Consider the following 13,005-nt stretch of genomic DNA (forward strand, 5'->3'; position numbering starts at 1 on the left):
ATCGCGCGCTCCGACAGAGAAGTCCTGGGATCCAATCAGTCCACAGCTGACTATGGAAGCCCTTGTGAAGTTTTCTTCGTTGTGTGAGTAGACATTTTTTGCCTTTAAATGCGTTGATTCCATGGTTTTTACAACAGAGAAACCTACAAGGAAATGGAAGCGGGGGAAGTGTTCCATATCATCATATTGCGGGATGCGGTGAGTTAACTCATTAACTAATTCCTATTTTTATCGTCCAATTGCAGTGGACTCGCGGCCTGGCTGTTCATGTTGTGTGTTTTGTCGGCGACACATCACGTTCGATGTGTAAACGAACGAATTAACGCAGCGGATATTTCCAGCGTTACATTTACAGGTTTCTTTACAGGTAAATCTTACACTTTTTGCTGTATGTTTTAGATCTTCAAAGTAGTGACTTAGATTGGAATGGTGAATGCAGTCTTTGATCTAAGAAATATGAATGGATTCTAATTCAATATTTTCGATGCACGGGGGTTTTAATTAGAAGCCGACGAAGTTGTCAGTACTGAACTACCCGGTGATTACTTTTTAAGTTCAATTTAGAGATGCAGCGATCTTGATAAGTAAACAATGACTTTATTTTATCAGCAACTTGAAAAGCGAATTGGAATTTAATGCGGGCACTTTTGAACGAGAAACATTGTTGCTGTAAAAGTCCGTGACGAGGCTTAGATTTGTGATTTCCGTTCGTTGTTTCTTGTTTTCTGATGTTTACATGCTTTCGGTTTCGGGTGTAGTTTTTATGTGGTGATTTACAGTCAGAAGTATTCAATTTTGTCTTGATTTTAAGAAAAGAATGATTATGGATGGAATGAGGCACAAATCTGCACAAATACAATATCTCACCAAGACGTTCTCGTCTCTAATATCATAAATTATTTCCTTTCCTAAGGCCGGTATTTGCAGAAGTTTTCCAAAGGAATTTTGAAATTGGTAAGCATTCCCTCTGAACAGGAAAAGCTGAGTTGGTCTCTTTCAAAAAGTGTCTCATGGGAATTGTAATAAGATGTACATGTGGCTAGAGAATGTACGGTGCAATCATTGTAATCAATTATTGATTACTTTGTAGAGGCATTTTGAATGACATTTGCAAAGACTTTAATTCAGACACAGACATGCCAAAGTCTCTAGGCATACAGCTCCTCTCACCTCCCCAGATTGGCCTTATGTATGCCTAAAGTACCACATCAGGGTCTTAGGAGGGGGGGGGGGGGGGCTGATCCCGCATTCCCGCTCGTTTTTAATGAGAATACCACATCCCGCACTTTTTTCGCATCGCTAACCAGAACATTGAAATCCGTAATTGCCGCGGGACCTCTGACGCTAGAAGCTTTGTCTGTGGCCGCAAGAAAGAACAACACCAAAACTCTGACTGTCTTATTCAAGAGGCCCTTCCAGGGTAAATTCTGACAAGCGACATAGCCCAAAAAGTAGCGACAGCACATGAAATGAAATTGCGACAAACAATAACCGTTCTTGCCAAATTCCGACAAGTGACAAAAAATGGCTAGAATGGCCAATGAAACAGCGATACCAAGCATTTTGAAATTCAGACAAGCGACTCGGGGACCCCCCCTGGCAGGGCCTCATTCAAGGGAACCGGAGCTGGCATCACTATGTTAAAGCAATCCCCTCAAGATAACTGGTTAACCTACAGTCATTTTTACTTGTAGTTTCCTGACATCCATTCCCGTTGAAACAAAATACTCTCTGCTGTTTGCTTGTCTGTTGATTACTACACTTGACAGTTTCAATTCAATAGATAACTATTGACCAGGCGCACTCTATAGTTTGGTTTGAAAGGAGACACCACTTAGCGCTCGCTTGTTTGCTTCACTTTCGCGGCTAGAAGGTTTATTTAGGTCGTGACAATTTCCCGAATCCCAGACAGACAAGCAAAAAATCATGCATCTTGTGCCCAAATTTTGGTGAATACCACTTCCCAAGGAACAGTCAAATCCCAAATCCCATCAAGATATTTTTCATTTTCCTGAATCCCACACCATATTTTGGTCAAGTCCTGGATTCCGAAAATACCATTCCAGATCCTGCTACATGTACATGTAGCTTCTGCTAGAAAATAAAGCCACCCCACCCCCTGAAAATAAGCATGTGGCATAGTGGCTGGCAGTATGATCTAAATCAGAAACATAGAAATCTGTCTGATTGGGGGGAGGGGTTGGGGACTAAGAAAAGAGGGATGAATTTGTATATTGTATACCAGAATTACCATTAAACTAGTAATTCTTGCTGCCTTTAGAGTCACACCGCATGCATTCTAGCTAAGCCATGACTAACCTAAGCATGTGCAAGTCTGTGGTCGAAAGTTGACAGCAAACAAATACAAACAACTGTAACAACACTTATCTTGTTACTCTTAGCGATTTTTACTTTTTATTACTTTTAATGTACATTTTTAATTTTTAAGATTTATTCAGCTAATTTTAACGAATTTTTATAGATTTGTAAAGCGCCTAGAGCAGACCTGGATAGGCGCTATAAAAATGTTTTATTATTATTATTATTTGTGAGCCTGTTCTTGTTACTGCTTTTTGAGGAACATCATTAATTTGGTCAGCTAGTGTACAGGCCAATCCAACTGTAGTAAATAAAATAGTCAGGACACAATTTTTGCGAGTAAAAGTTCAAAGGAACCATTTTTTGTCCTTTTGCATTTTTACTCTACATTATTTTCAGTGAAACAGGGCAGCACAACCATCAAATATTTATTGCTACTTTTGAGGGGTAGTTACTTTCAGAGGATCAGCACCTTCAGACCTTTATTGTAATTAAATACTTTGCATTCAAATATATTTAAAAAGAACTGGACAGGTGGTGGCCAAGGCAAAGGAAATGTCTGTCAGGTGTTATTGAACAAAATACAAGGCCACAAGAAAGGCTGCATGTGATAAGCTGTGGCTATGATACCGTTAAATTATGCAATTAAGCTTTTTTTATTTATTTGTTCTTTCCTAGCTATAAGCTGGTCAAAACTGAAAAGGGAAAGCTGTCATTTTTGTTTCTTTTCACCCTGAATTCATACCTTTGTCTAGGAAATGGACAAAAACATTTTTGTTTATTGTAGGAAGGAAGTCTGTCTTGAGGTTCTTTATAATTTCATTTATATAATTAATGCAGACAGTTTCAGTTGTCTGTGCATCTTATTAGATCCACTGACTAAAGGTCGTCAAGCTCTGCGTTGCTTATATTCAGAAGGCACAGATATTCTCTGGTAACTTGTAGTTTAAATTCTCCACCGTCCTTACACTAAAAAACTATTGCAGCTATGGACAAATCCCTAGGGGGGGGGTGGGGAGTGCTTAATTTGTATGAAAACAGAGAAATGTTAAAGCTCAATTCATTTCACAAGATTTGGCTTACGTTCTCTTTTGTTGACTGCATTGACCGTTTGGGAGAAAGTATACATTTAGCACTTTTTTCTGGTATGATTTTTAACTTACGTAATTGTTAGAAGATGTGGTTTGCAGAAGGTAAACTTGAAGGTTACATACAGAATGGTTTCATCAACGAAGGATGGGTATGGTACATCTAATAACTGACATAAAATATTTTTTCTGTTTAAGGTTGGATCCAGTATATGTAACCTGATCAAAACAACAAATATAATTTTTTTTGTCACCATGGTTGTCGTGCTGATAACAGGAGTCTGTGGAAGTGGGAAGTAAGTACTATGTAATACTGTATTTAAATTAAGGACAGTGCCTTGAGAAATGTAATTAAAATTACTATTTCTGCTTTTTCTTGTTTTGTTTTTTTTTATACCTGGACATCATCATCATCATTAGTCCTTTTCACGCCAAATGGCAAGATTGAGGTTTTATTCCATGTTTCTACAGGTCAACTAATTCTAATAGCATGAAGTCGTCAAATATAATTTTAATTATCTCTTTCATATATACTTAATTGTGTAAGTACTTTCTAACTGCCCAGGAGTATTTTGCTTTGTGTTCTACCTGGTGATTTCTTGTCGAGTTAAACTTTGAATATTTTGTACACGTAACTCATTCCTGTAGTCAGTTCCTAGTCATATTCAGTTCTATTGATCGGTCAATTGCATGCAACAGATCAGACAACAGACTACCCGGTGAAAGATCTGGTCAACTCTGATGTCAACGCTTAAAAGGGAAGATAATTGAAAAATAGAGAATTGCCACTGTTGGATTAAGCATAATATACTGTTACAGAAAATTTTATCAATAGTTGTGTTTTAAAAATCAATTTCAAACTGTCAGAATAAATTATGAAGATGCGGGAGAAAGAACAGCCCCTGGAATTTCTGGCTAATTCGAACATTATCGAAACAGCTCCAAATTGCGCATGCATGTTTGTTTACGTGTGCTAAACACTGTCCTGTGTTGCATTTGGCGGGTCTTTTCTTCGTTTTTCAGAAAAAATGTATGCAAAAAAAAGGCATTTTGCAAGCTTACGTTCTCCCAGAAGCATGTCCTCGACTCGCTGCTTCCATGTTTCTTGTTGATTTGAGTAGAGTAGGACTGGATACTGCATTGTGACGTAAGGTCACATGTTAGAGGCGGAAGAGTTTGAATTGAACAAAATGGCGCCTTTGAAAGTAAAACGTAGAAGTTTATAGTTTTAGCTCAAGAGCGGCTGCCAGGTGGTTGAAGGACATCATTAAGTCTGAATACCCGTAAGTTTACAGCATCGCTCGAAGAACTGAGGGATGTTTCTGCCTTTGTTTTGTACAACAGCGCTGTTTAGCGCTTCGGAAAAAACGTTGCACAAACCAAGGTAGTTTTGAGCCTGGCCGCATAAAAATCCTAAAACAAGAGGTTTCTTGCCGGGAACTTTGTCAAAGCGAGTTTTGCAGGGTCCGCTTGGGTGCTGCCGCGACAAAGTTGCCAAGAAGTGACCTGGTTTTAGACTTTAAAAAATTCTTTATATGTTCCGCAGGACACGTTCCCTTCGCAAAATTTTTTCTGTGCCTCATTAAATATTCATCAATCAATCTATCGATTCGTGCGAACGAAAACCTCAGTTTTCGCGGGATTTTGTAGACGTGTGATGATGTAAGGAGTGGAGATAGAAGTGAGAGCAAGCCGGCGGCACTTAACTGAAAGCAAAACTAGTATAAAGTGGCAACACCATCAAACGTATTCAGTCTATCACAACAATCAATCTTTATTTCACTTTCACCTCAAATTACAGCTAACGGTAACAGATTAAAATAGTCTTGCCTGAAACAACAAAAATTAGCTAACCACAAGCAGACTGCAGTGAAAGCTAGCTGCAAGCAAACTGGCGTGAAAGCTTACTGCATTAAAAGCGCGATCTAAAGGTTGAGGCGTGACTCTGATCCTAAACTTAACTTGAAACGGCTTAACCCTAATCCCTTGGGGTTAGGGTTAAGCTTTTTTTTTTTTTGGCATTAGGGCTAGGCTTCTGCGTTAGGGCTAAGTCTGTAACCCTAATCTGAAACTCTAACCCCGACCCTAAGGCCTTGGGGTTACCTTTTGCGTTAGGGCTAGGACTGTAACCCTAAAAATTTAGCTGACTTCATCGTTTTGAGAAACAAAAGGTTTCCTTTGTTTATCGTTTGTAAAAGAAAAGTCAAAAGACGCCGCGCCAGCAAAAACCTTGTCTTTTTGCATGTGTAATTTTTCAAAAACGAAACAAAGACCAGTGAAATGAAAGACAGGACAGTGTTAAACAGCGTAAACAAACCTGCATGCACAATTTGGAGCTGTTTCGATAATGTTCGAATTAGCCAGAAATTCCAGGGGCCGTTCTTTCTCCCGCATCTTCAATTATAGTGTCCCATTTATTTATGGTCAATGCTTATGGTGTTCCCCTTTATAGGACAACTGTAGCACGTGCTTTAGCAAAAAAGGTAAGTCACAGAAATTTGTTATTTAAGACTTATTAGTTTGAGATAGGTAAACATCTCCTGAGGGAATTGTGTTATTTTTGCTTGATGACAATGCTGTGACTCTGTCCAGGGTTCAAATCTGGACTTATTGATCTGGTGTCCAATTAGGAACCGGCATTAGTTATTGGAACAAAATAAATGTGGTTAGTTTGTAGTTAAGCTACTAACAACTGATGAACATTAAAGACAGAATGAGGCCCCACCAGGGTAAATTCCGACAAGCGACAAGGCCAAAATTGTAGCGACAGCACATAAAATAAAATCGAGACAAACGACAACTCTTTTGAAAAAACTTAAATTCCGACATGGACAAGCAATTTTCCTTCAATTCAACTGCCGACAGCGACGGGAAGTGCGATAAAACAGCGACACGGGGCATTTTTAAATTTCGACAAGCGACACGGGATCCTCCCCTGGCAGGGCCTCCAGAATGGCTTCTCATTGTTCAAGATGGCATTCCTTTTAGGCAATTTGCTTCTGTTCTTGATGATCCAGATTGTTTGTGCATGTATTTCCATACTTGCTGGAAACTGTAAGGTTAATCCAAGCTGTTATGCGAGACACAACTTTTGTTCCACGTAAATCATAGACTGAGTCAGTGTTCCTCTGGCAATGTGGGCTAGTTTGCCCTAAATCTAACTATACCTTACCTGTCTGTAGCTCTGATTTGTAATTTATTTTTGTCTGCCAGTTATCATGTGCTTACATGGATGCAGATAATTTCCATTCAGAGGGGAACATTACAAAGATGAAGCAAGGGACCCCTCTCACTGATGAGGTATTTTATAAACCTGCTGTCTCCAATGACAAGCATCAAGGTCAATTTGTTTTTGTCAGCTGTAATCTTGATTGGAACAGCATTATTTTGTGTAAAACCATGTATAGCTTACTATTAAACCTTGTGCTTCAATAAGAGACCGGTCATTATTAAGAGATGGGGGAGGGCTGTTGCAAATGAAGGGAGGCCGTGTTTAAATTCCCCTGACCCTTCTTTTTGTGAAACTCACGTTTTTTGCTGAACCTTACCCCCTAACCCACTCTTCTTCCTAATAATTATGCTCCCTGATATGCGTGCATAAATTTGTGCTTTCTCTCCCCAATTGTTGGTCCAGTCCAATATATACATGTAACTATGTAACCACTCATGGGTTGAATGTTTGTACAGCTGTGTGTCTTGAGTGAACATGTACAATTAACTGTATTTTCATACTGTGGAATCCCAATTTCTCGAATTACCTCCAAGGGAAACAAAATAATATTGTTTTGAGAAATCAGGAGTAAAATTTCAGTGTTTGACTGAGTAAGCAAATCCAAGGGATACGACTTTTGGTTTGAGTTATCAGGAGGTTCAAGAAATTGAGGGTTCACGAAATTGGGTTCCATAGTATAATTATATGTTTCTGAGAGGAACAATCTTTTGATTTGATTTAAGGACAGACAACCATGGCTTCTGGCTTTGCACAAAGTAATTGAAAGGTAATAATAATATTTTTTGTTGTAAGTTGTTTAACCCTATACGATGATAACAGAGCAAAGTAGATGGTTAGGCACTTAAATTTCCAATCACAGATACATTCTTTTGACTGAGAGCTAAATATTTTTTTCTCTTTTTGGTGGCATGCCTGAAAACTAGCTATTAAGTGCATGACCACTTTAAACATACATTTACCTTTTTGTACAATTTTGTTTTAATACTGCCTTGATAATAACTGTTTATGATTATCATAATAAAATTGATAATACTTATCGTTTCTCATGATATAGATAGCATGGCTGTTGCAAAAAAGTTCAGAGCTTGCTAATAAAGTGTATTTATTTCTAAGCGAGTACTACATTTAATTGGTTTTTGTATTTTGAATTTACTGTAGGTGGAGCAAACGATCTGAATCTGGCGTGCTTGCTTGTTCAGCTCTCAAGGAACAGTATAGGCAAACAATTATTCTCGGAGCAGAAGCCAGCTCTGAAAACCAACATTATTGCTCTATTGGAGACAAGAGACAAAAGCTCTCGAAGCCTTTACCTTTTTACTGCCTTGTCGTCTTACTGCAAGGCTCCAAGGACTTGATAAAAGAAAGGATGGAAAAACGACAAGGACATTATATGCCTACAAACCTACTGGAGTCACAGTATGAAACTGTAGAGGAGCCTAACAACTGTGATTTATACACTGCAATGAATGTTTCAGTTGATCAAACTGTTGAGGAAATTACCAATGAGATTTTACGAGCATTGAAAGCTAAATGTGGTGTAAGGGTGTCAATACACAGCACTGTGTAGAGCAAAGAAATCTTTGACTTTTTATAAAGAAGTTTAGCATGCTCAAGCAAGTTAAAACGCCAACTTAGCACTTGCAAAACTTTGATAACTTTAGATACAACCTTTGAATATTTTCTTTGGAAACAATTCAAAATTTTATAATTCAGGTTATTGCAAGGCAGCTTTAGAAAGTATTTTTAATTATCACTGATAAGCAGCATAAGATCTTTTTGCTTCTTGGGAGTCAGATAGCCAGTTGAGGGGGAGTTCATTGTGGAAGCCTGCGATTGCCAGTACAACTCTGATTTATATCACTAAGTAAAATGTTCCTGCATTTTGTTTGAGCCTCTACAATTTCAAGGAGAAAATGTAAGAAGAAACTGAAGCTGTTAACAGCCTCTGTTTAGCAAATCAATCGAGGCCCACTCCTCTTCCCAAACAAAGCTTTTTTGTGGAGAAATGAAAATCAGACTTGATAGAACACAGAAAATTATCGGGCTGACTGAAGTCTTGCAGGAGTAACCAGGCAGCATATTGGTAATGTTAAAAGATCCAAAACTATATATTTAAAACTCAGATTGTTGGTAGATAAGTAGAATTTTTATTGAAAAATATAAATCAAATACAAAGGTGTTATTGTATATGAGAAGTTGTTTTTTGAAACACACAGCTGAAATGCCATATTATTTTTTTAGAGTTCCAAACTTAAACTACGATACTATTAAATTTTTGTTATCTCAATGAAATTAAATAACATTTATAAAAGAAGTTACTATTAATTAATTTAGGTACACATGTGTAAAATAAAGTGACTTATATAAAACTTAATTTTTGAAAAAGGACATTTCAAAATCTGTTTTTTAAGCCTACAGATATAAGGGTGTGTACTTACAGAATATGAGCTTATTGACTGGTTGAGAGTGGCAGATAGGGATATATTTAAAACATATTTTGTAGTGTCTTGTAAAAATACTACAAAACTATAAGTTAGTACTTAATAAATTGATTTGATCAGATAAGTAATTTTTGGACCTGTTCATTTTAATAAGTTGTTCAAACAATAAAACAATTTGTAAGCCCTGGAATTATTTCTTATTTTTGCAATTGTCTTTGGTGGGGTGGTGTTGCTACTGGTCAAGATAATGAACTGGCATGTTGTAACTAGTTTTTATTTTTATGGAAATTTATATGGACATTAAAGTTAACTTTACTCTCTGTAGTGTGGGATTCTTCCAAGGTCAAAATTTATTTTAAAATCGATGTTTTGGCTCTGTCCTTTTTCCAGATTGAATAGTTAATATATGGCGGACTGGTGCTTTTGCCTTTTTCCCCATGTACAATTTTTTACTGTTAATTAAATTTCCAAGGGCTCAGCCCCCACATTTCAGTGCCCAAAGTATCGTTAGCACAGCACAAATTTGGGTTATCAAAATTTTCAGTCTTGAGATCTTTTCATAAATCATTTCATCAGGGTTGTGCTTTGCAAAATAATATGGTGTAGGGACATTCAATGGAACTCCTCTCCGCGGAGAGCGGGGTTATTATTCAAGGGAGGTGATGGGGATAGGAGGAAGCAATCATTTCAGTACCCAAAGAGGGCAATTATTTGAAGGGGGGGAAATTTATTAAGGGATGGGTATCATTCATGGTAAACAACTAGGAGAGTTATAGCATACAGTGACGTCAGTAAGTAAGAGATAAATACCTCGAACGTCGGTATTAATCTGACTTATTTTATGATATTATTCATGAGGGATCATTATATAAAGCCCGTTTTCAGCAGGACAAATAAGCGGTACCTTGGCTCCGAATGTAAACAACATAGTCTTTCTTTTGTTTTATTATTGCCATTGTGCGGTTTTCTCAGAATGGTCTGATCGTGCGCTTTTCACGGTTTCGCGACTCATTGTGACTTGTCAAGCTTATTTGAACAAGAAGCTTGAGAAGCTTGAGAAGCTTAAAATCGGGCGCTTAATACAGTTACTTAAACCTCTTCAGGCGGGGGGGGGGGGGGGGGGCGCTTTTGAGGCCCGCGCTGACTTTGGACGCTTATAACTTTTTCAAGATTCAACCAAACGCTGCCAAACTTTGCGCGTTTATCTAAAATTTATCTTGCAATAATTTGGTAGGATTAGTTATTGTGCCAGTAACTTGAAATCGCCATGGCAACGTCATTTTGACAGGCTTGTTTTCCCAAATTTGAATTTTTCGTGTTTCTATTTAATAATGAAAATCTGGAATGTTTTCAAGATTGCATTATTACTTAATGACATAATGGTCTCAATTTATAAAAATATATTTCACAATACAAATGAACGATTGAACTAGACGTCTAGAAAATATAAATTTGTAACACTTAGCAAAGTGCAGCCTTTTCGCAATACTTAATAAAGGCGGGGTTTTTACCTGAAGACCAATTTTTCCAACGCTTTAGGTGGCTGACGCATTTCAGTATTTTCCAGCCCTTACACTTTAATGGAACAGTATACAACTCCTAATAAGGTAACTACTATTGTCAAGAAAATGATCACAACTTATTGACCAATGATTAGGTATTTGTTTCATACCATTACTGTAATAGCAACTGGTAAAGAATAGTAGTACTGACCCAAAGTATAAGGGCTGGAAAACACTGAAAACCATTTCAGCCGCGTTTCAAGGAATCCAAAAAAGCTTTACTTATCCCATATATATTTGTTTTGCAGTATTTTGTTAATTTTTGGACGATTTTGGGGGATGTCTGGGAGGCGATAGTTTTTCTCAAAGGATTAGTAAAATTTAGACAAATAAGAAATATTGAAGATTTAATGTGATTTTAAAAATTGAATTTGAAGTTAAAAATTGGTGGACGGACACCAAACAGTCTCCTGACAACCCGGAGTGCTCTTGCGAGGGGGTCAACTGTTTGAAGGTGTTTCCATTCTTTTCTTCAATCCCTTCTTTAAATCTCTTAAAGTTCCATTCAAATTCAGGTAGAACCCCACCTTAAGTTTTGTTCTTGTGAGAAAACAACAGAAGTCAAAGGTTGCGTGATATAACCAAGCATGGATTTTAATTCTCCCTCCCTTTCCATCTCCTTAGCCTTTCACTCCCACCTGTCCCTCCCTTTCTACTCTCATTAAATTTAATGTTTGTTTAAATTTCCTAACCAATTCAGTATATATCGTACTAATCTGTGCCAAGCAATCAGATAATAACAGAAATTTGCCTTAATTTTGATCTCCCATACCAAGACCTTAGAGTATAAACCGCTAATAAAACAAAACACACTTGATAATAATTCTCTGAGGTTATTCACCTTGCAGTATTAACGTACTAACGAACTTGATAACAAACCCCATGTCGTACTAAGGATTTTTACTGATCAACATAGAAAATAAGTTCACAATGGTTTGTTCCCAAAACGTTTTTTACTGTACAGAGGGTCTGTATATTGACCTGTAACTTGTATACCGTATTGAAAAATTCAGAACGAACCGACTTCTGCCCGCTACCATGATATCATGTTGAAAGATTAGCTCGTTCGAAACCGTAGCAAAATCGTTGGAGACAGACAAGATACAGCCGTTTACTGGCAGTCTTTGAAAATCCTGAATTTCGTCAAAATGAGCCAAAATAAAGTTTTAAAATTTCCTTTATCAATATGGTTCTTATCTTTTTATTCAATTCTATGAACTGCTTTTATGCAGTACTGTCCACAAAGATTTCAATTTCCTCAAAGTTTCGAGACAAATGGATACAAAATATTTCGTGCAGAATGTAATTTGATCAAGCGAATTTTTTCACGTCTATAAATACTTCAAGCAGTGAATGAAAAACCGTTTTGTTTTCATCGATGAGAACCACTTTCAAATAGTTAATGCATAAAAAATAACAATCAGATCAGAATACAATAATTGTTAATGTAAGGTCTCGCTATTATGTCTCGGCAGAGATACTTCTTTTTTGCAAGTTCAAATGTATGCAAATTTCGTGTGGAATGTAATTCGATTCCATTGTCTTGTTTACAAACTCTTTCTTAAGAAAGTTGTATTTTCGTGAATAAAACCCATTGGCCTGTTTTGTTTTCCTGATCATGTTTGTCTGTGATTTTTACAAAACATGTGGTCTTTTTTTCGGAACTTTATGATGTACCGAAAAATTCCTATTTTGAACACAGATGTCACTTCCGGAATTTCTCATCTAAAATTCAATTGGTATTTAATTATAATTATTCGAAGTTTTCATTTTCAAGTCATCTTTTCATTCGATAGCTTTACTGATCTCGTAAAAAATTCCATTCAAGTTCACACCAATACTGTACATTGCCAATGTTTTGCTGACGTCTTGAGAAGTGTCTTACCAACGTCACTAGTCAAATCTAAAATATATCCAAACCAAGTTGTGCAAACATTCTACTCTTTGTGACAGGCGACTTTGACGCCCAACTGTGCGGAAATGAAAATCGACATACTTCTTGCTAAATATTTAAAAAATAGTTTTAAAGTGGAGTCCGCCTCAAAAAAATGTACCGCCAGATCACACTGCTTTTTGTAGAAACCAGCAAAGTGTCTAGGGTGCGTTTCTTTGGGAAAAATCCAAATCCGGATTCTTGATCCAAAAACGGATTTTGCGTTTCTTTACCTATATCCGAAAATGGATTAATCTTGGATCAATGATCTGAAGAATCCACACTTCGAGTGGATACATCAGATCATATCTGAATCCGGATTTTTAGGATTCATGATCCATGCGTTTCTTTGGGAAAGGATTCGAAAAAAGTACCTTGGCCTAGCGGTCTTTGCTGTGAAAATACAGGTTCGCTCTTTGTAAACACTGCC

General features: G+C 37.1%; 1 protein-coding gene across 2 annotated transcripts; it reads left to right on the forward strand.

Moving 5' to 3' along the window:
* LOC144641588 (putative gluconokinase) lies at window positions 1–9,270 on the forward strand. 2 transcript variants are annotated; one of them, XM_078500629.1, is made up of 7 exons: window positions 1–83; window positions 246–367; window positions 3,606–3,703; window positions 5,860–5,890; window positions 6,621–6,707; window positions 7,362–7,405; window positions 7,798–9,270. In XM_078500629.1, exons 3-7 carry the CDS (start codon window positions 3,663–3,665, stop codon window positions 8,204–8,206), a joined length of 612 nt encoding a protein of 203 aa, XP_078356755.1. In that variant the 5' UTR covers window positions 1–83; window positions 246–367; window positions 3,606–3,662; the 3' UTR covers window positions 8,207–9,270. The 2 variants fall into 2 exon arrangements, with proteins under 2 accessions (XP_078356755.1, XP_078356764.1); XM_078500638.1 differs by lacking the exons at window positions 1–83; window positions 246–367 and having other exon boundaries at window positions 5,860–5,889; window positions 6,619–6,707.
* The last annotated feature ends 3,735 nt before the right edge of the window (window positions 9,271–13,005 follow it).

Source organism: Oculina patagonica, chromosome 1, assembly GCF_052425735.1.
Source record: "Oculina patagonica isolate OP01 chromosome 1, crgOcupat, whole genome shotgun sequence".
NCBI classification, from domain to species: domain Eukaryota; kingdom Metazoa; phylum Cnidaria; class Anthozoa; order Scleractinia; family Oculinidae; genus Oculina; species Oculina patagonica.

Excerpts from the sequence above, each read along its gene's own strand:
- LOC144641588 (XM_078500629.1), top strand. The coding sequence starts at position 3,663 with ATGGTTGTCGTGCTGATAACAGGAGTCTGTGGAAGTGGGAA. Across the intron at positions 3,704-5,859 it reads GGAGTCTGTGGAAGTGGGAA|GACAACTGTAGCACGTGCTT; the intron begins GTAAGTACTATG and ends TCCCCTTTATAG. Across the intron at positions 7,406-7,797 it reads TTGCACAAAGTAATTGAAAG|GTGGAGCAAACGATCTGAAT; the intron begins GTAATAATAATA and ends AATTTACTGTAG.